This window comes from Ruditapes philippinarum, unplaced genomic scaffold (genome assembly GCF_026571515.1).
Source record: "Ruditapes philippinarum isolate M1 unplaced genomic scaffold, ASM2657151v2 ctg1854_1_1_1_1, whole genome shotgun sequence".
In the NCBI taxonomy this organism is placed as follows: Eukaryota; Metazoa; Mollusca; class Bivalvia; order Venerida; family Veneridae; genus Ruditapes; species Ruditapes philippinarum.
This window is the reverse complement of record NW_026859335.1, coordinates 112,859-140,040: the sequence shown is the minus strand read 5'-3', so window position 1 is coordinate 140,040 and position 27,182 is coordinate 112,859. Positions and strand designations below refer to the sequence as shown.

Here is a 27,182-nt window from a genome sequence, read left to right as displayed (position 1 = left end):
CTCTAGCACAGGGTTCCTCCTGAGAGTATCTCATCTAAAATAATAACTTTTATCAAAAACATTATGGCAGAAAATAAAACTGGACCACCTTTTGTACTCGTTTCCTGCCTCATGCAGATCACAAAACGTCACGTGGCACGTGGAATTTCTGCTTCTGGTGCAATTTTCTCAACAAAGTTAACTAACGAGGAGGTTTTGTTACTTTCAAATAAAGTACCCCCAGTGTGGATTTTACAAAATCCATGGGACACTATGGATGAAAAACACCGCAGACATAAATCTACAGCCATAAATTGCAGGCAAACAAGGCAGTCCTAATAAAGAAAGCTTCTTAAATGCTGCCTTACAATCTGAAGTAATAAGCTAAAGTCAAGCCATTCTTCTATTCTAGAGGTAACTTTTCGGTAAAGTTTCCTACCAAATCTGTCCAGCATGATCCATAAAAGGAATTTACTATAATTATATAATGTATACAATGTATATAATATATATATGTATATGGAATCAAAATTTGACAGAACAATCTCTATTAAGTCAGACAAAAAAAAATCATGTGTGTTTAAGATAAATTTCCAATATGCAATGCCTTTTTAAGATCCTAAAGATGTCAACCATCCACTGTAACAATTCAATAATCATTTACATGTATATGATATATATATGTGCATCAAATATCTTACAATTGGCAAATTAGCTTGAGATGCCCTTGATCTAAACGTACCTTATGAGAATATTGATGTCGAGAAACGTAAAATTTACGGAACATTAAACATTACCTTTCAGAGCAACCTACACAAACTTACCTCTACAGAGCACTTACATGTACTTCTTCACAGCTACAATAATTCCTCCCAAAATAAGACATCATAATACATTAAAAGAGCATTACTACTTTTCTCTGCAAAAAGAACAACAACACAATATTTGTCTTCAAAAGGACGTTGCTCTACAGAATATAATTATACAGTATCTTACTTACAAAAGACAGAAAGACTGATAAAATGCACCATGGTAGAAAAATATTAATAATCCCAATTACATAAGTTAAAGCCGTAGACAACTACACAATATTGATAATGATTATGGCATAAAATTGCCGAGATTTTGAGCTCGATTTTCCTCCTTGTGAGTCGACTGTCGTCCTGGAATCTCGAAACATCCGACGGGAAACGAACTAACAGTTCTATTGTACAGTGTTAAATCATACTCTAAACATCCAGATAAATGTATTTTATGAATATCACTATCTGCTTTCACTTTCGCTGTTACATTAGAAAACAACGTACAAATGCCCGCAACTTTAGACGAAGATTCCAAACAAATCTTTGGTGGAAATTCAGCTGAAATTTAACGGGAAATAATTATTAAGTTTTCATTTTTTTACATACTGCAGACTTTAAAATATGCCATTAGAAATACTTATTCTGCTATGTTTTTAACATTAAAGCCATATTAACAACTTATAAGTTTATAAGCTTTGATATCTCGAAATAGGCACACTGACACTAAGTTGCAGAAATGAATACTTTTTTTTTTATCTTTCTGAAGAAGGTGCAATCATGTGTTTATAGCACATGCAAGATGCTTATGACCGGAAGAAAACAGCACTAAATGTGAAATAGTCTCACTGTCACCAAAGTGGTACTTTTGACTCACTTCCATATAAAAATACCGAATATATATAACTGAACAAAATGCAAAAATGAAAAAAGAAAAAGATTACTCAGTTACATGGCCAATGAGTAACTTTTTTTGAACTGATGATGAACACCAACAAGAGGGCCATGATGGCCCTGAGGTCGCTCACCTGTATATAGCCCCCCCCCCCCCCCCCCCCAATGTTGCAGGGCCAATTTAACTCAAGGGCTTTTATTTGCACAAACTTGGTAGACACCCATAAGAAGATGTTTCATGCTAAACATCTAAGCTCTAGCTCATTGGGCTTTTTAAAAGAAGATTTTTTTAAAGCTTTTACTATACACATATAGTTAAAAATAATGACACCCATGGGGCCGGGCCAGTTTTGACCCAAGGGCTTTTATTTGAACAAACTTTGTAGACACTTACTAGAAGATGTTTCATGCTTAATATCTAAACTCTAGCTATTTGAGTTTTTTCAAAGAAGATTTTAAGTTTTTGCTATACACATATAAAAAAATCAATGACCCCCGGGGCGGGGCCAATTTTGACCCCAGGTCTTTTATTTAAACAAACTTTGTAGACACTCACTAAATCATGTTTCATGCTTAATATCTTAACTCTAGCTATTTGGGTTTTTTCAAAGAAGATTTTTTAAGTTTTTGCTATACACATATAAGGAAAATCAATGACCCCCTGGGGCGGTGCCAATTTTGACCCCAGGGCTTTTATTTGAACATACTTGGTAGACACCTATTAGAACATGTTTGATGCTAAATATCTTAGCCATAGCTCTTTGAGTTCTTTAAAAGAAGATTTTTTAAGTTTTTACTATATGCATATAGGGAAAATCAATGACCCCCGGGGCGGTGGCCAATTTTGACCCCAGGGCTTTTATTTGAACATACTTGGTAGACACTTATTATAACATGTTTAATGCTAAATATCTTAGCTCTAACTCTTTTGGTTCTTTAAAAGAAGATTTTTTAAGTTTTTTACTATATGCATATAGGGAAAATCAATGACCCCCTTGGGCGGTGCCAATTTTGACCTCAGGGCTTTTATTTGAACAAACTTGGTAGACACCTATTAGAACATGTTTGATGCTAAATATCTTAGCCATAGCTCTTTGAGTTCTTTTAAAGAAGATTTTTTAAGTTTTTACTATATGCATATAGGGAAAATCAATGACCCCCCGGGGCGGGGCCAATTTTGACCCCAGGGCTTTTATTTGAACAAACTTGGTAGACACCCATTAGAACATGTTTCATGCTAAATATCTTAGCTCTAGCTTTTTGGGTTCTTTAAAAGAAGATTTTTTAAGTTTTTACTATATGCTTATAGGGAAAATCAATGACCCCCCGGGGCGGGGCCAATTTTGACCCCAGGGCTTTTATTTGAACAAACTTGGTAGACACTCACTAGAAGATGTTTCATGCCAAATATCTAAGCTCTAGCTCTTATGGTTTTTTAAAAGAAGATATTTAAAGTTTTTTCTTTCGGTTGCCATGGCAACCAGAGTTCTGCATGGAATTAAATTCTTTGAACAATTTTTAAAGGTGACCACCAAAGGAACATTCCTGTGAAGTTTGGATGAAATTGGCTTAGTGGTTTATGAGGAGATGTCATTTAAAGAAAAAGTTTACGGACGACGGACGGACGGACGGACGGACGGACGCCGGACGAAAAGTGATCACAAAAGCTCACCCTGTCACTTTGTGACAGGTGAGCTAAAAACATACAGCTTTAAAAAAAAAAATTTTTCATTTTCGAGACTTAAATTCTATCTGCCTTTATATAGAGGCATCTTCCTAACATATGTAGTCAAACATGTAAATGATTACTTGAACCCTGACTGCACTGTGTAAGGCAAAAAAATATATATATACAATGTAAAACCAGCAATCTTTTATAGGAGTTATCTTCAAAGATCCCATGTCACAGTACCATGCTATTTACAGACAGTTCAGTGTTGAAAGTGAGCAACAGACTGTGTTATAAATAGTAGTGAATCTAATCAATATTGAATTTTTCAATGTATATTTCAATTGTCAATATTTGCTCTATGTTGTGCATAATGATTTTTCATGATAATAAAATACATACCTGCAATTTTTCTATCGAAAATAGGCATTTTATCAATGGAATAAACAAACTGCAGCTCCTACAAATACATAAAACTTCACTGCATTTTATGTCATTGATTTTTAGACAATGAGACATATGTGACTTATATATATATATCTGTATTTGTATATTGACTAGATATTATCACGTTATGAAAAGAAAGATGAACATATGAGCTAGCGATTGAAGTTTATTGCTGTATAACAATGCATTTATGTGCATTCTGGACTTTATACAGATGCAACAGATTTTGTGGTCCAATACAAATTCAGGAAAAAGTGAGATTCCTCAAGACTGACCAAGAGTGAAAAAATAAATTTAACAGGGACAATTGCAGACTTAGTCAAACTGTATCAGTTCATGAGAGATAATGGAATCTTTCATACTCCACCCCACACACAAGCAATGGTGAAACCAAAGTTCAATCTGAAACACTTAATTTTATAGCATTGGATTCATTGATTCAAAAAGGATTTATTTTTTTTTGAAATCAGCAATGTGTAAGTTTCAAACTATCAATATGTAACAAGCTTTGACATAAGGAGTACAGTATATGTACATGACAAATATATAAATAAGCTCCAGATGATTTGTAATCAGAGTTAGAATTTGGTGGCATTTACAGTACATTAATGCAAAACAATATGAAAATTTATGACAAAGGTAACTTTGACTTTTGTCTTTCCTTTTTTATGTCTTAAAATACTAATTATTAAGGGATTTTACCATTTTTGAGACAAAATTTCACCCATTTCCCTATCCTATTTTTTGAAGAAAAAAAATCAGTTTATTTTCTTTTTAAATTTTAACTGCCCTTAACAATATCATATTGAAATTTGCTTTTTGCAAAATACATGTACAGTAGTTATTACTAGTACTTAACATTATGAGTTCCTTTAATGAGACAAAATTCACCTTTTTCTTCAAAGAGAAGGCAATATTCCTTTTCCCCAGTCCCCTACAAGGTGTATATCTATAGAATGAATAGGTTAAACAATGTTTAAACATACCTGAGATTTAGATGAGAATGTTATTAAAGAACAAGCTGTATTATTTAATCTCATCCACTTATTGTACACCCGTACACAGCACATACACTCCAGGTCCTTACAATCACAATACCCAAGTCCATATTTTACTTCCGTAACATTTAACTTCTGTGTTGAATTCGGAGACATCAACGGATGGTACTCCATCTCTGTTAGATTCTGTTTAACTTGAAAGTACTGCGTGTCTTTCATTATATTACCTATGTCTTCAAATGATATATTCAAAATCCATTTCACTGGAGTATATATCAATTTTATATACTCAGTTTTTTTAATTACGCCTAAATTCGTTAACTTTTCCAGTGTTTTGTTCTTCACTGTTTCCCAATCTCCGATTGTCTTATTTTTAAAACTTTGCCCCAGCTTTATCACTTGCTTTTCAACCTGTTTCAGTACTGGCTGATGAGTAACGTTTTTTGATATATTAACTGTTTCATTAAGTTTCTTTGATGATTCTTTTTCTGTTACATTCTTTGTACCGTTAAACTGTTTCACAATTTCGACAGACTTATCTATGTCCGCTGCTTTTGGACTACCTTCAACTTTGTCTGAATCATTTTTTTGCCCGCTCTTTTCATTAACTACAACTCTATTGATATCACCAAATGGTTTAACAACATTGCCTGCAATGTTTCCGTCTATCTCAGGGGGAGGTCGAGGTATAACTTGCTTTTCCGGTACCTCTATAACTTTCCCGGAAATATCGGCATCCTTCGGTGGTTGGATCTGCTTCTCTCCCTTGTTCTATAAATAAATAAAAGAAAAGGACTTGTTAAGTTATACATAATCTTTATATACATGTACTCATACTACAACTTGAACTATGCATATGATTTTTTTTGTATAAATTTTGAATCCATAGATATTGTAAATGTCAGACATTATAAAGTATTTGAAAATTCCTTAAAGCTTTGCTGTTGGGGGAAGATCTAAGGTGCCCCTCAGTGCATTATTTCAGACACAAACAGGCACCTAAGAAGAACCAGCGACCTTCCATAAGCGTTCTGGATAGCTTCTTCACATGAAAGAATCCAAAGTCCTAGACAGGATTCAATTCCATAGCAGTGAGGGCTAAGGGGTTTGAAATTGACAATCTTATCCTGTAAGCCATGGATGCTCCTCCTAAAAGTTTTGGTTTCATTTTTTTCACAAGTGCTCAAACATCTTTAAAGGTTACTTTGCTTCATTTATATAATTAAAGTGGAAATGTATGTAATCAATAGCATGTGTGATAAGTACAATTATGTATTGAATTTGTACATTATGTATTGTGCATTATGTAATGTTTTAATTGGGATATTAGCAAGTGAACACATTACACCTGGCATCATGTCAATTGATTATTTTGTAAAGTTAAAAGAATCTATTAAATAACAGCAGCTGCATTATGATTATCTGTTTAAATATTGGCAAAACTGAAAACGATATTTTACTCCAATTCTGTCTATGTTTCTATGATGATCAAGCCAATTCATGAATACACAAATAAAAGGAAAATTGACTTTTTTGGACAAGTAAAATGGGAAGTTTTGACAACTCGAATCTAAAGCATTCTACAGTACCATGTCTGGTTCTGATCAATCCATTGATTCATAAAGAAGTCATTTTAATGTCAAGGTATTCCATGAGTCATGACACAGTGACTAAGATATGTGCATTTAGATGCAAAGTTTCTGCAGCAAAACTGATCAGTCACTCAATTTCACACAATTCCTTTCAATGATGCAATTTACCTTTAGTTAAGAAATCTTGGGGCTTTTGAAGGACTCCTAGCATAGAAACAAGTCACAATAGTTTAATTTTCCTCAAAATTTTAAACAATTAGATTTTTTTTGTCTGCTGTTATGATTGTTGCATATTGTAAGAAAAAATAACAGACTAATTTTTTATTGTGAATGAGACCTTGTACGGACTCCTGGTGATAGGGCAAAAATGCTCTGAATCTGCTAGAAACTTTCTTTTAATCATTCTGAAAGTTGCCGGACCGTCGGACATGTCCGGCAAAAATCAGGCTGGTCAGATATTTTTTTTCCGAGTTCCGGACCTTATGTCCGGTACGAATACTGGGATATATCCAAGACCGAGTTTTCTCCCTTGAATAAAAAATGTAAAACGAGTTTTGATTCGCCGTTTCATTATAAGTGTCCAATCAAATTCTAGATACATATGACTTTCAATGACCTTGTACTCGGACGAAAATGTCGGTGTTACATTCTAATTTTTTTCTGATGTTTTATTTAAGAGAATAAAATTGTGTTGCAAATCTTTAAAAGTTGCTATGTCTTTAAACAAGAGGGCCATGATGGCCCTGAGGTCGCTCACCTGTATATAGGTCCCCCAACCCCCACCCCCCAACGTTGCAGGGCCAATTTAACCCAAGTGCTTTTATTTGCACAAACTTGGTAGACACCCATAAGAAGATGTTTCATGCTAAACATCTAAGCTCTAGCTCATTGGGCTTTTTAAAAGAAGATTTTTTTTAAGTTTTTACTATACACATATAGTTAAAAACAATGACACCCCTGGGGCCGGGCCAGGGCTTTTATTTGAACAAACTTTGTAGACACTTACTAGAAGATGTTTCAAGCTTAATATCTAAACTCTAGCTATTTGGGTTTTTTCAAAGAAGATTTTAAGTTTTTGCTATTCACATATAAAGAAAATCAATGACCCCCCGGGCAAGGCCAATTTTGACCCCAGGTCTTTTATTTGAACAAACTTTGTAGACACTCACTAAAAGATGTTTCATGCTTAATATCTTAACTTTAGCTATTTGGGTTTTTTCAAAGAAGATTTTTTAAGTTTTTGCTATACACATATAAGGAATATCAATGACCCCCGGGGCGGGGCCAATTTTGACCCCAGGGCTTTTATTTGAACAAACTTGGTAGACACCTATTAGAACATGTTTGATGCTAAATATCTTTCCCATAGCTCTTTGAGTTCTTTAAAAGAAGATTTTTTAAGTTTTTACTATATGCATATAGGGAAAATCAATGAACCCCCGAGGCGGGGCCAATTTTGACCCCAGGGCTTTTATTTGAACAAACTTGGTAGACACCTATTAGAACATGTTTCATGCTAAATATCTTAGCTCTAACTCTTTTGGTTCTTTAAAAAAAGATTTTTTATGTTTTTACTATATGCATATAGGGAAAATCAATGACCCCTGGGGCGGGGCCAATTTTGACCCCAGGGCTTTTATTTGAACAAACTTGGTAGACACCTATCAGAACATGTTTGATGCTCAATATCTTAGCCATAGCTCTTTGAGTTCTTTAAAAGAAGATTTTTTAAGTTTTTACTATATAAGCATATAGGGAAAATCAATGACCCCCCGGGGCGGGGCCAATTTTGACCCCAGGGCTTTTATTTGAACAAACTTGGTAGACACCCATTAGAACATATTTCATGCTAAATATCTTAGCTCTAGCTCTTTGGGTTCTTTAAAAGAAGATTTTTTTAAGTTTTTACTATATGCATATAGGGAAAATCAATGACCCCCCGGGGCGGGGCCAATTTTGACCCCAGGGCTTTTATTTGAACAAACTTGGTAGACACCTATTAAAACATGTTTGATGCTAAATATCTTTCCCATAGCTCCTTGAGTTCTTTTAAAGAAGATTTTTTAAGTTTTTACTACATGCATATAGGGAAAATCAATGACCCCCGGGGCGGGGCCAATTTTGACCCCAGGGCTTTTATTTGAACAAACTTGGTAGACACTTATTAGAACATGTTTCATGCTAAATATCTTAGCTCTACTCTTTTGGTTCTTTAAAAGAAGATTTTTTAAGTTTTTACTATATGCATATAGGGAAAATCAATGACCCCCTGGGGCGGGGCCAATTTTGACCCCAGGGCTTTTATTTGAACAAACTTGGTAGACACCTATTAGAACATGTTTGATGCTCAATATCTTAGCCATAGCTCTTTGAGTTCTTTAAAAGAAGATTTTTTAAGTTTTTACTATATGCATATAGGGAAAATCAATGACCCCCCGGGGCGGGCCAATTTTGACCCCAGGGCTTTTATTTGAACAAACTTGGTAGACACTCACTAGAAGATGTTTCATGCAAAATATCTAAGCTCTAGCTCTTATGGTTTTTTAAAAGAAGATATTTAAAGTTTTTTCTTTCGGTTGCCATGGCAACCAGAGTTCTGCATTGAATTAAATTCTTTGAACAATTTTTAAAGGTGACCACCAAAGGAACATTCCTGTGAAGTTTGGATGAAATTGGCTTAGTGGTTTATGAGGAGATGTCATTTAAAGTAAAAGTTTACGGACGGACGACGGATGGACGGACGCCGGACGAAAAGCGATCACAAAAGCTCACCCTGTCACTTTGTGACAGATGAGCTAAAAAACACAAAGGTATTACCATATACATATATTTGGAAAAAAAATTCGGTCAGACAAAAGTTCTTTCAGTCAGACAAATTGAAAGTTTGTCTGACCGAATGTCTGTCAGGCAAATTTTTCAGCAGTTTCGCGAAGCCTGAACTTTATCTGTTTTCTCCCATTTCTAAACACAACATGCTAAATATACGAGACTTTATCAAATTTAGCATCCTAAGGCAGCAACAAACTTATTATGTTCTTCAGCTATGTAGGCTAAAAACAAAATATTTTTTAAAAGAAAATTTGCATTTTTGAGTGTTTTAAATCAATCTACTAGCACATCAACTTCTTGTTTCCTATGGCAAGCCTCCTTACCGCCCAATGGGCAGGGAACCCTCGGGATGGATATTCGGCTCCCAACCAAAACATATGATACTAAGATATTATTATTGTTTAAATTAATAACAAGACATACCTCTATATTTACAACATTCTTGGGTTGTAGATGCTCCACCATTACTTTTCTTGTTACACTAACAACCTCTTTCTTCAAGACTTTTCCTTGATCATGTGGCAATACCCCATGGTGGTATGATGAATCTGTGATGATATATGACAGCCATGTTATAACACAATATGCTTTCAACAAAATCCAAAAATTAACTTAAAGTTTTACATATATCTTTTTTCAAGGTGGGTGGTCACATGACATTTGATTTGCAGTTACATTTGTTCATTGGGTCACCGCTAATGGCTGTGCCCATGATGATGACATAAAGGTATTTGCTATTTTTTGTTGAATCTTTCAATATTTGAATAATAAGTACATGTGTAATTATACAAATCATCAAATGTACATTGTACCATATTCATGGCAAATGTTTTTCAATTAATATTTATATGGATTTACAGTGTGAACAATAATACCCAAATTTGTTCCACTAAAAATGTTTCAACAACATGCTAAGTTTAAAGAAATTCTATAGAACAGTTTTAATTTTGCCTATAATATCATTTGTCTATATGATTATGAAAACTCCCAAACTATACATAATAGGTACATGTACATGTATCTATTTATTTTGTTCTTCTTGTAAAGTTTATATACACCACTATACATGTACATTCTGTATAAATATGCCAGGTTATATTAAATTATTAATGACAATAAATGATTCTGCTTTGTTCTGTATACAGCTATAATTATGGTTAAATGTGTGATAAACCACTCAGACACAATGGTTTAATGCATGGATAAGCATAAAGAGATGTGATAATCCAATTATGATCAATAAAAAACAACTTGTGTTTAATAAGCAATACTTCTGCATAGTATTTACAGACCGGGTTGGCAATTCGAAAACAGGGACAGCTTAGGTAGATGACAAGTTCTGGGACAAGATGACCAAGGGATGAGTTGACTCCAAATAAGCATCAATATTTATGAATGATTTTTAAATGTGTTTGTGAAGTGACATGTATGCTGACAGTCACTATTTTCGCCTGAGGTGGAAAATTATGGCAGTTGTGGAAGGCTATATCCTGGAATAGACCTGGGGGTATGCATATAAGGTTCATTCCATTTTCTTTAGTGTGTTATATACAAGTTTTTCTTCTGAAATATAAATAGGGGTCTAATCCAGGGGATTGACGAACATTTTCTCTGCCCATAGACCTAACAGAAGAGTCTAGCCATACGGGCCCTAATAGCAGTATTGTCTAGGAGGAGGCACTTTTCAAAATTATATGAAAGTCGAAAATGCACATGTTTTTTGTGTCTTTCAACCAGGATTTTAAGCAAGAACTAGCATTTGTCCTTGTATGTTTACTTTAATAAAGATGTTCTGCCATATTGTAAAAAAAAAAAGAATACAAAGAAAATGCAAGCATTGTAATCTTGATAAAAGTATCAAAGTTACATAATGCAATCATACAAAGTACATTGTATATTTGTATGAAAGTTTGGTCAAAATCCGTTGAGAAATGTAGGAGAAGTTGCGCACGGTAGAAATTGTTCACTATATATTCTGTGTAAGGAAAAAAAACAAAGGGCCATAATTAGGTCAAATACATGTATCATCCAATCACAAAACCCCGACAATATGTGCCAGGGCACTTGATAACAAAGCTTCTGAGAAAGTTTGGTCAAAATCCGTTGAGAAATGTAGGAAGAGTTGCGCAGGTAAGAAATTGTTCACTATATAATTATTCTATATAAGGAAAAAAAAAACAATGGGCCATAATTAGGTCAAATATTATCCAACCACAAAACCCTGACAATGTGTGCCAGGGCACTTGATGACAAAGCTTCTGTGAAAGTTTGGTCAAAATCCATTGAGAAATGTAGGACAAGTTCAGCACTGAAGAAATTGTTCACTATATATTCTATATAAGGAAAAAAAACAAAGGGCCATAATTAGGTCAAATATTATCCAATCGCAAAACCCCGACAATATGTGCCAGGGCACTTGATGACAAAGCATCTGTGAAAGTTTGGTCAAAATCCGTTGAGAAATGTAGAAGGAGTTGCGCACAGAAGAAATTGTTTACGAATACCCGCTCGCCCATCCGCCGCCAGCCGACATACCTCAATCTAATAGTAATAACCAGTTTTTTCCTTCGGAAAACCTGGTTAAAAATGCTTCAATACTGATGAAACTTGGCACAAATGTTGACTACACAACAGCATGCTCAAACGTAAATTTCCTGTTACCATGGCAATGGGGGATGTTTCAAAATTGCCCAAAATCACTATTTTGCATTGTTTGTTTTCCATCAAAACTGATTTCAAAGTGCTGCAACTTTTCAATGAATTGAGATAGAGTAATAGGCTTTTCAGTGTCAGTTACTAGCTACACTAAGATCAACCTGAGGCCAACGAAAAACAGTGTTTAGGGCCTAAATTGGGCATTTTTTCACTGTTTGACGACTCAAAAAAAAGGGGGGGGCAAAAAGCCGTCAAAACACGTCTATGTGAGGGAAAAGGTTAAATCATTTTTTGTTAATTAAGTACATGGATTAAATAATCATAATGGCCATACTTCTACTTTTGGTCAGTAAATAATCAGAGCCCAACAACAATTATTTTTGGTGCTTTTTCATTTATAAAGGCGTTGAAAATTAAACTTATTGAAACAACAAGAGCTGTCCGTAAGACAGCGCGCTCGACTTTTTTATTGCTTGCCAATAAAAAAAGTTTTTGCAGTAAAAGGCAATACAAGAATCTCTGTATTTTTAAAGTGAACTAGTTGTTTGATACCCTTGAATATTACAGCAATGTTTATATGACATAATTTATGGTAAAGTGAACAAGTGGATAGGAATGAATTTTTTTAGATTTTTTAAGTTTTTTAGTGCTTGCCTATAATACAAAACATTGACAGTTAAGGGCCATAATTCAAATAAAATCTTTGACAGAATTACCTTCTCCTGGACATGTTTGGGAATCATGATTGTAAACAAGTATTCCAACTTTCAAATTAATATCTCAAACAGTTCAGTCAAAAAGTGGACTGGTACTAAAAACTTAACCAAGATTCTAAGTCGATAAAAGGCCTTAATTTTTAAAAACAAATCCTTGACAGAGTTACCTTCTCTTGCGTACAGATGGGGGTAATGATGTGAAATAGCATTAAAAGTTTCAAAAGCAATATCTCAAAGGGTTAAGGCAATAAGTGGATTTTACCCATATTCAATGTATTTTCTAAGTCAAAAAGGGGCATAATTCTGTCAAAAACCTTGACAGAGTTATGTCCTCTTGTCTGTTGATGAAGGTCGTGATGGTAAACAAGTATGGTCAGTTTCAAAGCAATACCTCCAATGGTTTTGAAATAAAGTGAGGTGGTACAAAAAACTTAACCAAGCTCAATACACTTTCTAAGTCAAAAAAGGGCCATAATTCTGTCAAAAACCTTGACAGAGTTATGTACTCTTGTCTGTAGATGGAGGTTATGATGGTGAACAAGTATGGTAAGTTTCAAAGCCATACTTGTAATACTTCTGAAATAAAGTGGGGTGGTACGAAAAACTTAACCAAGGTGTGACGCCGACGCCGACGCCGGGGCGAGTAGGATAGCTCCCCTTTTCATAGAAAAGTCGAGCTAAAAAGGATTATTATAATAATTATGTAAATGATTTCAATTGATGTCATTCAACACTTTTTTCTCGCCGTCTGGAGATAACAACAATCGATATTTATACTTTCTTAAGCCAACATGGAGATTGAAGTCTCTAAAAAGTAAACACACGACGACAATTGCTGTTTCTTGGTTAAAATCCTCGTTTTAAACATAAACTTACATACGCATTTTCGACTTTCATACAATTTTCATAGAATTTTGAAAAGTGCCAAACGTCTAGATAATATGAGGAAGGCCCCGCGAGGGCTGTAGCGCTCTTAGATAACATGTATGACGCGTATCAATTCAAATTAAAAGTAAATGAAAATTTCAAAAAAATATATATCTATACCTAATGAGCTGTGAAAAAATCCTTAGTTAACTGGCCGCCGCCATTTTGAAATCCTTTTGAGCTAAATATAGATATCACAGCTCTTTTAATGAGCGTCTAAATAATTCAGACTATTGCTAGCAGACGCATGCTTAACCTATTACTTCATAAGCATTTTGTGAAAAATGGCTGTTTTCATTGAAAAGTCTCCCGTTACAAGTTCAAATTGCTATAATACTATAAAAACTGCTTCAACACTAATCAAACTTGGCACAAATGTTGACTGGACCATTGCCCTTGCAACAACATGCTCAGGCTTAAATTTTCTGTTACCATGGCAACGAGGGGACATCTCAAAATTGCCAAAAATCACTATTTTGCGTTGATTTTTTCCATCATAATTGATTTCAAAGTGCTGCAACTTCTCAATGCATCGAGATAGAGTCAAATGCTTTTCAGCGTTGGTTACACGTTACCTTATGATCAATCTGAGGTCATTTATAGCCTCTCACAAGTCCAAAATTTTCTTGGCGATGAGGGGGACTCCGCCCCCCTTCAAACCCCCCAAACAGAAGGGGGCACATCCCCTTTCTGGCAACCCCCTGATGTATCTTTTAGTTGGGGGGCCGCGCCGAAAAAGTGGTCACTTTTTTTAACAACATTTCTCAAACAAAAACAAGTGTTGGGGGCCTAAATAAGGCATTTTTTCACCATTTGAGACAACAAAAAGGGGGGGGGGGGTGAAAAAGGCGTTAAAAGGCGTGTATATGAAGTAATGGGTTAATAACACTTCCGGTGAAAGAATGATGTACAAAATCAGAAAATAAACATTCATTTCATTCATAAGACTATAGTAACGATGACAAATGTAAAAAGTTACTTTTAAATCCTTTTTGATAAATAAGCACATAAAAAATAACGTAAAAACAACATATGTGATTAAAATAGAGATTAACAGAAAATGGCGGACGGGATTTTCCAAACGCTGACGCATGCGCAGCCTTCCCTCTTCCGATGATAGGTTGAACACCACAAATTTATTTGTACAAAAAACCTGCATTTACATATTAACGAATTGCATGATAGATCTGGTTAACATGTACACTAAACATGTTATGCTTAAATCATAAATCATAAGAGCTTTCCGCGCCATAGGTAGCACCTATTTTCATATTATAGTGTGTCTTGGCTAGCTGTGCGCATGTCACATAATGCTAGAAATTTTGGCTAGACATATGGGCCCGTAAGACTAGCCACTTCCTTTTTTTAAAGTCATAGATATGTGCCTTTTTAAGTTTTGCAATCTTAATCCCAGACACCTGTCCATATTTCAAATGTTTTGATCTGTATGTGACAAACACTGGAAGGGCATTAAATTTAAAATTCAAAATTAATGCAAAAATAACACAAAGAAGGGCATACAATCCATATTATTCTTCTGGTTGTTTTTATTTATTTATTTTTTTTATTTTGTGGTTAGCAACTTTCATTTTGTGAGTGCTATACTTAAATCAATAACAAGGAAATGCTTGACAGTGCATTGAAATAATTACCAGAAGCTGCAGGAGCTGAAAGAATCAAATAAAATATCCAAAAGATCGTTGCAATAAACACAAGCCCAAGAAAACTGAGTCGCCGTTTCAGAAATCTAAGCAGCGCCATGTTGACTTGATCGCTTATGTGATAAACAAAACGAAAAAGATAAATAGAAATTAAAATTCGAAAGGAGCCTTCTTTAACGGAAAGTTTGAAAATGACTTTTAACAGGGAAAAAAAGTTAAGGTAGCGCTTATGAGCTTCCCAGGACGGTGGCTTAATTGCAAATTAATAATAATAATAATAATACGACAATTACTGTATTTCCAAAAATAGCCTACTGTATCCGCTTAATATCTTAAAGACAAAATATTATCAGGCTGAAAGGCACTGATACTGGACAGTTTAGGTTTGATATTTTTTTGGATATGTTCATTTCTTTAAGGCAATATTTGTGACACACTCGGTTTTAGTTTTCAGTTTCATAGCTTTTGATTTGACGAAGTTATTGAAGATAAAAATTGGTCATGTCTATATTTTAAGATTTGACAAGTGACTATTCTGGTCAGTTATCATGCATGTGCATATATATATATTCAAATCTGATTTTGTGACTCCGTAAAAATGGTATCGCACGACTGTGCATATATTTTGACGTGACGTCATTTGCGTTAATATACAAACATAGTGTAAAGACGCGCAAAATGTTAGCGTTATACTGTAGGCGAGTCTATGAAAAATGACTCTTTTTCACTTTATAAAAAGCGGTCTTTTTTTTTGGTATGTGAAAAAATAGCATATTGAATGAGTGTAAGTTCATTAATGAATTTATTGAACTCGTTGAATAAAATAATATTATTCAACTCTTTCAATAAATTCAGTATTGAACTTAAACTCATTCAATATCCTCTATTTATTAAAACAATTAGACAAAATATGATTCTGCCGATTGATACAGTTTTAATGTTTTTTATTCGAATGCTTCGAATTAAGTTCCAATACACAAAGCTATCTTGTTCATGTACTTTTTGAAAACTTTTTTGGTTGTAAACTTATGTGTCTGCAATATTGCTTATTTCACGTAGACAGAATCACTTCACTTTGTCTCTTAATTGTCTCTCAATGTTCATTCATAGAAGGTAAGTAGTTTTATTTATTGTAATGATTCTTATAAATGTCAAATGTCAAAAAAAGAAAAATGTATATTTAATAAACACAAAATTCTTGCATTGTTTTTCAAAACTGATTTCAAAGTGCTGCAATATCTCAATGGATTGAGATAGAGTAAAAAGCTTTTCAGCGTTGGTTACACCTTACCTTACGATCGACCTGGGGCCATTTTTATCCTGTCACATGTCCAAAATTTTCTTGGCGATTGTGAACAAGGCCGTTTTCAGTGAAAAGCATCCTGCTACAAATTCAAACTGATATGAAACTGTGAGAAATGCTTCAATACTGATAAACTTGGCCCAAATGTTGACTGGACCATAGCCTCTGTAACAGCATGATCAATTTTAAATTTCCTGTTACCATGGCAACGGGGGGGGGGCGTCTCAAAATTGCCAGAAACCACTATTTTGCATTGTTTTTTTTTCCCCATCAAAACTGATTTCAAAGTGCTGCAACTTCTCAATAGATTGATATAGCGTAATAGGCTTTTCAGCGTTGGTTACACGTAACCTTACGATCGACCTGGGGCCATTTTTAGCCTGTTACATGTCTAAAATTTCTTGGCGATGAGGGGGGGGGGGGGCTGCCGCCCCTTCAAACCCCCCGGGCTGCCGCCCCCTTTAAACCCCCGGAACAGACGGGGTCACATCCCCCTTCTGGTAACTCCTTGATTTACTTTTTTGATAGGGGCGGCGCCGAAAAAGTAATCACTTTTTTATCAACATTTCTCAAACGAAAAACAGTGTTTGGTGCCTAAATAGGGTCTTTTTTCACTGTTTGAGGCCTCCAAAGGGGGGGGGGGGCGAAAAGCCGTCGAAATACGTCTATATATGATCGAGGTAAAGGATTAAAATGTTAACACTTGGCGATTGAGAGATAAGATATTTCAATACTTTATATATTAAAACCATACATTTCGCAGAAAGGACCTGTACTATACTTTCTAAAAGGTAGCATTTATTCGATTTAAAAGGAAGCAAATATTTAGCTGTTAACTGGTGTACGGCAAGATTTTCCCGTGTTTTTAGGGCATAATTTATAGCCGTTCTGTCCGCGTTAAATTAGCAAACGTTCTCTACACATCTGTACACACTTGGTCTAGTCTGTAATATTGTTTCCTCATTGCAAGGTAAAATCTTTATTCGTTGCATTGATATAATAATACAATACAATATCTGCAGAACCACTTGCCCCACACCACTGTGGGTTCGAATCCCGACAGGAACTTTGTCCTTCATGTTAAGGAATCTATCCAGCTAGCTTACGGAACCTCGATGGTTCCATACTCAGGTGTCCGTTCGTGCCTGAAATAATGCACGGAGGGGCACTTGAGGTCTTTCTCCACGAGTAAAGCTGGAACATCGCCATATGACCTATACTGTGTCAGTGTGATGTAGCCAAACAAACAAACAAATAAACAAACAAGCAAGCAATCTCTGCAGAGCAGAACCCACTGGAAGACACAAAGACTTTGGCTTTTGCCGAGAAGTGCTGCCAGAGAGTGGTTTCTTTGGAAAGAATCAATACAACTGTTGCAAATAGATTTTACTGTTTATTTAATGAAATGAACAATCAGTAAGCTTATTTTCGAGTATGGTAGAATATACGTATATAGTTGTTTTTGTTAAAAAAGTACTTTCTTTTCAACCCTTTTTTAACTTTCTCTTTTCCAATACAACGAACTTAATTAGTATTGCTGTTGCCATTAAGCCCCCAAAATGCTGGCATCTTTATATTTTAAAACATTATATTTTTGTGTCCAGTTACAATCATTTCCAAAAAGGTACTCATTTCTATATGTTGCTCTTTGGCAATTTGTGTTGTTATAGTAATTAAGTATTTTGTATTGAACCAAAATATTACTTTGTTAACGTTTTACTTTCTTTTGTGTCAATTAGCTACTTTCTACAGTTGTTTAACATCTAACACGCCTTAAATCAATTATCAGAACATAATTAAACACATGTTTGATCTTTCAAAGGAAGTTAAAAATATTGATTACTGAGGCTTAATGTGATGCACGCTTAATATATGTTTTGAGGAACAAGGCCAAGTGTTGCTCTCAATTCTCTACCATTTATGATACATATACATGCACCGATCATCAATGACTGATATCTGTGGTTTGATGAATGAAAATTAATATTTCTTTAATGTAAGATTTAACGAAATATTATTTATACAAATGTACAAAAGAAGGTACCATAATTGCGATTGATGGTATCATTTCACAGACAAATGTCATCGGTTGATATAACATTTCCAAAATTTAATGATTCTGTAGTTGTTCAAAACCCATTCACTGCAGGTAATTTTTATCGTTCCGAGCTATGCTCATGTAACCTATAGCCTTTCACTTTTACAATGCATAGCGCTCATTTATGGTCATGGACGTTCTTTAATACGTGCACGTTATGAATTTATAAATATTGCATTTCTTGACGTTAAAGATGCATTTTTGAAATATACAAGTATACTAATTTTGCTATACATATAATAATGTGATCCTCGTTTATTGTTACTTCAACCCTCTGAGATAAAGATACAATAGTAACTTATTCTCTATTCCATAACCATCCGGCCTAAATAAGGATTTTGATATTGAAATTTACAACGGCCCGTTAATACATCTAGCTATGTATTTCGTGTAATTTTTTCATTGTTTTGCTGGATAGACTGTAAACGCTATATTGTCCGCCACTTAACGTTACATATCCCGTCATTTCAAGGTTTATATGGACCATACAAAGAAATTATACATATTTAGCGCTACAGCAAAAAATTAGATGTTTGAAACATTAAATCTGATTTGGATTGAATATATTGATGTCTTCTTTTGTCATACGGCAAAACTGTTTAAAAGTTACATCTGATAACTATGTGCTCAATAAGTTCATTGCTTGTCTTCTATCTTGTTTCAAAGCGTTAAGTATCACAAACTAATTGTAGGACAATATAATAGATTTTAGGGAAATCAAGTCTTTCCAGGCGTTTTTTTTTCAAGACTCCGGGCAGATACAAGTTAGGCCTACATCGCTATTGTATTGTTTGGTGCTGCCCTAATCGAAAAATGTGCAAATGAATTCAAACATCTTAATCAGTTCACATACGTCATGTACTAATAGTTATTTAATATTTATAATAGGAACAAAGAAAAACGGAGATGAATATTCATTTGAAATTGCTTTATTCCCTCATCAAAGTAAAATGTTTGACAATAAAAGATCTTAACAATTGATAACTTAACAAATTTAAATCACGACACAATCGAATTAAATGTTCAACTCCTTTAAAACCTATTTCACTATTAACTATTCTGCATTGTACATTTGTGTTTTTATTTTACAATGATAAGAGAAGTCACAAAAATAAATAAACATTAAATATTAACAACAATAATAACATTGTCCGTTAAGGAAGCACTTTGTTAAATGTCCGTCTATATAAAGAAGTCCACGTGACTTCATTTCCCGCCAGAACACACGTTACAGCCACATGACGTGGGCGCGGAATATGTTTTCTTAATTGTCCTTCCGCTTGAACATGTAAGAGTGATCGTTCTTGATTCGTTCTTCGTTGCCTGGCAACAATTGCAGTCATTGGTATATCCGCGCATTAAGTGACTATATGACGATTTCGAGCCACAATAGCCGGAGCATTCTTTGAGGTCAGGGATTGGTGCGAGATTCTTGCACAGCTCCATATTGTCCATAACACGGAAATAACCGACGCTATTATCGGGCTGTCCGAACACAAGGCGTGGTGCGCATGTCTGGCACGTGCTGCTGGACGAGTTGAATGTTTGAACTGAAAACAAATTCAATTCATGTATATTTTTTTAAAAATACAAGTAACCCGACTGAAAATAAATTCGATAAATAATTGTTACTTTAAACATTCATATTTCAAGATTTTATTTTAGTTTTGTTTCATTCCGGTGGAAGTAAATTTAAACCATAATGACCAACGGAAATATAAATTTACTTTTAATCTTGACTTTTATTATTGAAAATAAATTATTGTCCAATTATAATTTGTAAAGTTAAATTTTCTAGGTCACATTGATACGATTCTAATTAAAAGTTTGTTTTACTATAAAAGAAGTGAATTTCAATAGACAATACTTACTGGTAGGTAGACATTTCATGCAGCAACCTGTGCTGTCATATGAGGATTCGTTCTGCAACAGATAAACAGACGAATGATTAATTGGCGGGATTTTTTTTAATTCATAATATGTACAAAAAGATCTACATAACAGTGTTAGTCAAGAACTGAAAGTTTGTGTTTTAAGCTAATAAAAGAAAATTGAAATGAAATTATTTAATAGGCTCAGCAACAAATACACCAATCCGTCAAAACAAAACAAAAATTATTCAAATAACGAAAGTAAATACGAATAGTTTCGAGACAGGGGCTGCACAATGTACTAAATTCTACAGGTACATACCGGGATTATAAATGAATTAAAGGATCATACCTGGGCACATGATGGTAGTTTTTCGTATGCTGTACACTGTATTTGGGTTTCTGTTGCTATATATAGATCCAGGTCAAAGTCGTAGTTACAACGTTTTGTGTAACACTTCTTCTTGGTCGGTATTACCTCGCCATCCTAATTAAAGAGGAAAAATAAGTATCTTTACAAGTACGAGCCCAACTTATGATAAAGTTGTTAATTAAAATTCTATGCAATTTGTATCTCACGATTTTATTCAAATTTTTTTGCTTAAAATAATTGTAAACCTAAAGGAATTAAATAAATGAGTTAAAATCTGTATGCATTTGAAACTGCTATATTACGTAACCCATTTCCGGTGTCTGAATTCTGCAGTAGTTCTAGTTTCTTACAATAGACACCTAATTAAAATAAGTTAAGACACACATTAATTATTTCTACAGTTTGCAGATATTGCATTACAATTTATATAATAAAAATACAACTTGCGGATATCTATAATACAATCATTTCGCCTACTTACACTGTATACTGTTCCGTTGACAAGGCAACCAATCTGGTGACATTCTCCACAACATTTACCTGTTTTCTCAACCTTTTTGTATCCCTTTGAATAAAAGAAAACATAAAATTTAAAATAAAACAATCATCATTTCATTGGTTTTATATATCTCAATATGTAGTATATAAAGAATACGCTAAACATTGACTTCTTATAAAGTAAAACTTATTGTCGAATTAATTTGTTACTGTGCAACTGAAATAAACGGAAAATTAAGAAGTTTTCAACCAACTTATTCTTAAACAACATTTTTGATGAGTAATAAAATACATACAGCAGGACAGGCGGGGCATGTTTCCTCATGGCACGAAATCTCCGCAGCACCCGACCTTTCTTCACACAGACACTGTCTGCATAAACCATCAGACCACGTGTCTCCGATCTACAAAAGTAAAAGTGTGAATTTAACATCACAATTCACCAACAAATGTTGTAACCGAAAACTCTTAAACAGACAGACGTCAATGTGGTACAGCATTGCCGTTAGTTATTCCCGATTTTTCCTCCAAGTATGAATATACTGTATAGTGAAAAAGAGTCAAAAAAAGACATATATTATATATTTATAAACTGTCTTGTTTATTCATAATATGAACAGAAACGTTTAACTTCCGATATACTCCGAAGCACTATGGGAAAAAACCGATCAAAATTCTCTTTGCAATTGTATTTTATTGAAAAACATACAAAAATGTTGTAATAAATGACAAACCGTGTCAACATTTAATAAGGATCGTCGAAACAAATAAAAACTTTAAGTTCAGCAAGGATATACATAAAAACTTTGATATTAAAATGTTGTGTTCTGACCTAGTTTGATGAAAGAAAAAGCAACAACAGTAACAAAACTTATATGATATTACAATCATCACACAAATTGACAAATGTACAAGTTAACATCACCACAAAGAAGTCCGAGACATGCAAGAATAGGTAGGTACCTGGTGAATTTGTTCCGTTGGTGTAATGATCGGTTGGTTTGTACCGTTCACAGTTACCATGGATGCTGTGTATTTGCACGTGCGTGGGGTCATTGGTGGTGTAGGTAATGGCTTGTTCACTAAATAAAAATAAAAAATAAAAATATTAACATGATAATTCTATGTATCAGTTAGTTCTCATATTTGTTAAAAGAAAATACATGTTATTCACAATTCTGCTAAAACAGTAGTTAATGCCATATTTTTGTAATACTTCCGCCTTGCCTACTGGTTTAAAAAAATAAACAAGAGAAAAACCGACACGCAACATGAATAACAACAGGAGGTTCACTACTATATTACATGTAGGTATTATAAAAAGACAATATTACAAATAACATACTAAAATTGACATATGAATTGAAAAACATTAAAATATATATCACTAAATAATCCCTTATCTTCTTGAATTTATATACAAGCATTCTGATTTGAAGTCCACCGATATTTACTAAGGAAAAGAGTTCGGAGTTTGTTGTCAATATAACTAAGATGCGCAGTCAACAGCTGCGCATTGTCAGACCGCACAGCACGGATCTGAAGGTTGGGTGAACTCTATATACCGTTGACAAAGCTAGTGTGTTATGTTGAACAAATGGTTAAAAAAGGACCACTTACAGCAGGCATACTGTGTACAGTTGCAATCAGACTTAACTTCAACCATCTCCATTCCCTGCAAATAAATATATATAAAATGTAACCATAGCAACGGTATACTGAAACATATATAAAAAGCAACTTTTTCAGATTAAACAATTAAAAATACATTTAATGTGGGGAAGGGGGATAATGGATTTTCATTTTGGGTCGATGCCATAAATTTACTCCGGCTTGAAAACGGAAACATCTTGCGCAAGTTCATGCAAATATTTATCCTTGAATTAATACCTCTAAACTGTTATTGCATTTCCAGTCAATTAAACAGACAGAGTAAATGATAGGTATATAGAATAACAGGCGCGTAACTTTCCAAACACACTTATTGCATCCGCAAAAGAGCAAAAGTATTTAATATACTTACAGGTAGGCATTGAGGTTTCCTCATCGGTGGGCACGATGATGGACACACTGGAAAGTAAATAGCAATCATTTATTTTATAACAACACAACTAGTATTTGCCTGCGCAATGCTTCAGACTTCCATTATGTACGCAGAATTGTGTATGTGTTCCAAAAAACAACAAGAAAAAACACAAAAAACAGGGCGCAAAAAACAAACGTGTTAGAAAACTATAAGGACTATGCAATATCATTTTTATCACAAAAACTACAGAAATGTTTATGAAATTGTTCTAAATTCGGAAAGAAAAAAGTGTATAACGTACTGCATCTGTAGGTTGGACAACAATCATGGGGATTAGCAGCTTGTATTATCATTGGTGGTGGACATACGAGCGTTGGCGGTGTGCACATTTCCGGTTTACAGAATACCTCGTAATTAGCACAACATCCTTGGACATCGTACACAACGCGTAACACTTCTCCCTGTTTAACTGTCGGTTTGCTTGCTACTGGACAGTTAGCTGGTATGCAAGGAGCTTCAGTTGCTAGGTAACGATAGAAAATATTTATGACAATATATTTCAGACATTTAAACACTTAAAAATGCGAACAGGACGTCCGTTATTAGCAATTCTATAAAAAATATTTTTGGTATAAATTTCTGACATTTGTTGTTTCTTTTTGTGTAATTACCTATTCAACAGTGAATTAAAGTTATTAAATGTTAGGATTTATGGTATTTAAGATACAAATGTATACTTTTAATAAGGTAGAATATCTCTATTTGAATGTATGTCATCAACGGTATCCGAAAAAAAGATTTATGTTGGAACAATGAAAATATTTTTTTTTTTGAAATACTTAATATTGTAGAACATAGTACATACAAATGTATATAATAATTTCGTAAGAACAATACCTGGTACTGCTGTGTTATGGTTTGCCAAACCTGGTCCTAGTGTGGTGACGTGTAGTGGGGCTAAATTAAAGAGAGAAATGTTTAAGAGTTAAGTAACATCATAAGATTGGAATAACATCATGGACACATCTTCATATAACCGATAAGCAAAATTGTATGCTTTTTTTAAACTACAATCTACCTAAGAAAAATACACTAAGTTAAGAATTATAATTACATGTAATTATGTCCTACAATAACAAAGTGTTTACTTTCAATCTATGATTTCTTATTAATATTGTACACATCAAAATTGTTAGGAATTATAAAATATCTTTGTTTCTGTATTATTAATGTATTTAACTTCATTGTTTATGTTGACATTTTTTATGTTTAAACTAATTACATGCTTGGACCGAAAGTGATTAGTCTTTGCAACCAGTACAAGGACATACCAAACTAGACATGCACGAAATCTGGCCATGCTCTATACATGTGACTGTTGGTGACTCAATCTTTGCATTTCATTACAGAAACTCCTAACATTTTGAATGGACTGTTCAAATTCAAAGATGTAGAAATTCATTGCATAACTACAAAAGGTTTAAGTGTTAAAATTAATTTACAGAATACAGAAGTCTAATGAAATACTTACGTCCGCATTCACAGTAATATCTGACTTTGTAGTCACTGCATGGAACTGGGAAGTTGTTGTCGTTCAAACATTCAAGTCCGTTATTGATGGAGCATGAGATTATTTCTCCAGTGCTGTATGATGGGATTCCAGAGTCAGTGATACATTCAATCTGTGAGACACGACCGGAAGCACAAAACACGCTCATTTCCTGCGGTGTCATAGCCTCGATATCACCTGTTCCGACATCCGGTTTATCACGATTGATCCATTTAGACCAATGCGACTGGACACAAACCTTCGGTGGTAATTTTGTTGTAGACATCGTGGGTGGTGCTAAAATGTATTTCAGGTTTATTTATTTTAGTTTTTCATGTTGTATTCAATTGAATTACATGTTTGTATTAGTTGAAATGAATAAATAGATTAGAAAATGTATATTGGAAAATATCAATCGCTCCATATAATTTTGTAAATCATTTCTGTACTAACTAGTCTGAAATAAGACTTCTGTGTAAGAATTTTACTAGCAGACATTTCATGAATCTTAAAAATATGTATATGATGGAACCTAGATCCTGACCTTTCATTGTCGTAGTTACAGCAGGTGGCGCTGCAGATGGGTGCTGGCCTGCCAACGTTGCTGGTTTATTTGTTGGTTGTTCTAAAAATGAATTAAGGCACTTGGTGAAAGTCTAAAAATCGTAACCATTTGTTATAGATTAAAGGAACTGAATAGTTCAATGAAAAATAATGAATGAGGGATAAGTAAGGAGTAACGAATTCTACTTTGTAATTAGCTTTTCTTTTCCAAAGTGAAATCAATAACGCAATGAAAAAATCAGTTATCCGTTTCTTTTTTCGCTTATATTTATTATATCTAAATTAACAAAATAATGCGTACCATCACATGTACAGAAGTATCTGATCTTGTAATCGCTGCATGGTATAGGGAAATTATCGTCGTTCAAGCAAACAGAACCGCCTTCAATAGAACACTGCATGATCTCTCCGGTACTGTAGGATGGTATACCACTCTCGGTGACGCACTCGATGCTAGTGACGTGTCCATTAGAGCAGAATGCAGATATTTCAGCCTTTGTCCATATCTGGTAGAATTAAGCAATATAGACAAATAGATGTAATTGATTTCTTATTAAATACCAATAACGATGGGTGTATGGAAATTTTATGAGACATGGAAAATATATAGAAGCGGAAAGAGAAAAAGGATATTTTGAACTGAACATTTAGGATTTGAACTTGCAACGATTACATATTTCAAGAATACGTAAACGAGCTTCTAGGAAGAGAAATGAAATTCACAAATATGGAGGGCGTTCGTTGCCAAAATTCCAGACATGTAAAGTGTTCCTTTTTAAAATGACTTTTGAAAATGCGAACTTGTATGCCTACCATTTTTATTGTATGCCTCTTAATTCAATCTTTTAATTGAAGGTTACCGCCTTTATATAACAAGTTTACATATATATCGTAACAACTGACCTAACATCTAAAACGACAACAAATTTACAAGTTCGTATCTTCCATTGCATGCAATACATACGCATGTTTGTACACTTATAGATCTGTAATATACAAATGAAATGTAAAACTCGAATACGGAAAATAGAGTTTAAGAAAACGTGTTACCAGTTGTAGAACTACAAGAGTACGTTAACACAGTAACATGTTTAAAATGACAAAAGTAGATTCACAAAGTTAAACGATTTTAAGTCAAGCATAACGCCCCGCCCCTCTCGGAGTATTTACGAACTTCTATTGCGGACAGGTATAAAACGGCGCCTCTCCCATATTTTTAAATAAAACAGAAGGACAACATACGGCATTTTTCATAACATATATATGTTACATTTGTTACAAAAGTTTTGTCACTAGCAACATCACTTGAAAATTGCTGATTTTACCATTTATGATGAAGATAACTTGTGCATTACCTTATTATTTAACATCGTGTTCTTATCAGTTACAAATTATTTATCATTTTAGTGATTAGCCTGTCCGTGCTATGCCTAGTGCCCTGTCCTGTGTTTTGTTTGGGGTCCGCCTGGGCTTCTTGCCACTTGTTCTTGTTGCTGGGTCATGTAGGGTTGCGTTCATTGAGCGCCGCCTTTCCTTGTTGATCTTGTTTATCATATACTCCTGAGAAACATCGGCGATTTGGAAATTTTTAGGGGAAACAATGACCAACTTCAAGGGAGTAATTTTATTGATAATGTAAAAACCATCCAATATTCTTATTGGTATCATTGAAAAATGTATTGGCACAAATTTCATTTTCAACAAAACCTATGCAAGTATTTGCAAAAATAGGA

At 34.1% G+C, this 27,182-nt stretch overlaps 2 protein-coding genes and 1 long non-coding RNA gene across 12 annotated transcripts in view; all 3 read right to left on the bottom strand.

Moving 5' to 3' along the window:
- Window positions 1-475: 475 nt before the first annotated feature.
- Window positions 476-15,281, bottom strand: LOC132756121 (uncharacterized). The gene is made up of 5 exons (XM_060747121.1): window positions 15,159-15,281; window positions 9,632-9,756; window positions 4,776-5,558; window positions 3,745-3,802; window positions 476-1,340 (listed from the first exon to the last, which is right to left on the bottom strand). Exons 1-5 carry the CDS (start codon window positions 15,265-15,267, stop codon window positions 1,081-1,083), a joined length of 1,335 nt encoding a protein of 444 aa, XP_060603104.1. The 5' UTR covers window positions 15,268-15,281; the 3' UTR covers window positions 476-1,080.
- On the bottom strand, window positions 7,098-9,255 carry LOC132756120 (uncharacterized). The gene is made up of 2 exons (XR_009629285.1): window positions 8,482-9,255; window positions 7,098-7,983 (listed from the first exon to the last, which is right to left on the bottom strand). It is a non-coding gene; the product is annotated as an uncharacterized LOC132756120 (long non-coding RNA).
- Window positions 15,282-19,481: 4,200 nt separating the features above from the next.
- LOC132756118 (mucin-5AC-like) overlaps window positions 19,482-27,182 on the bottom strand; it is a 71,732-nt gene continuing 64,031 nt past the window's right edge. For 9 of the 10 annotated variants that reach the window (XM_060747110.1, XM_060747116.1, XM_060747118.1 and 6 more), the window contains 13 exons: window positions 25,751-25,955; window positions 25,430-25,510; window positions 24,868-25,182; window positions 24,234-24,293; window positions 23,638-23,859; window positions 23,334-23,380; window positions 22,931-22,985; window positions 22,274-22,392; window positions 21,607-21,714; window positions 21,294-21,377; window positions 20,792-20,926; window positions 20,440-20,491; window positions 19,482-20,118 (listed from right to left, as the gene is read on the bottom strand). In XM_060747110.1, coding sequence (XP_060603093.1) covers window positions 19,775-20,118; window positions 20,440-20,491; window positions 20,792-20,926; window positions 21,294-21,377; window positions 21,607-21,714; window positions 22,274-22,392; window positions 22,931-22,985; window positions 23,334-23,380; window positions 23,638-23,859; window positions 24,234-24,293; window positions 24,868-25,182; window positions 25,430-25,510; window positions 25,751-25,955 — 1,827 coding nt within the window. In that variant the 3' untranslated portion in view covers window positions 19,482-19,774. The remainder of the gene's footprint in view (window positions 20,119-20,439; window positions 20,492-20,791; window positions 20,927-21,293; window positions 21,378-21,606; window positions 21,715-22,273; window positions 22,393-22,930; window positions 22,986-23,333; window positions 23,381-23,637; window positions 23,860-24,233; window positions 24,294-24,867; window positions 25,183-25,429; window positions 25,511-25,750; window positions 25,956-27,182) is intronic. The other variant, XM_060747114.1, reaches the window with a different exon arrangement.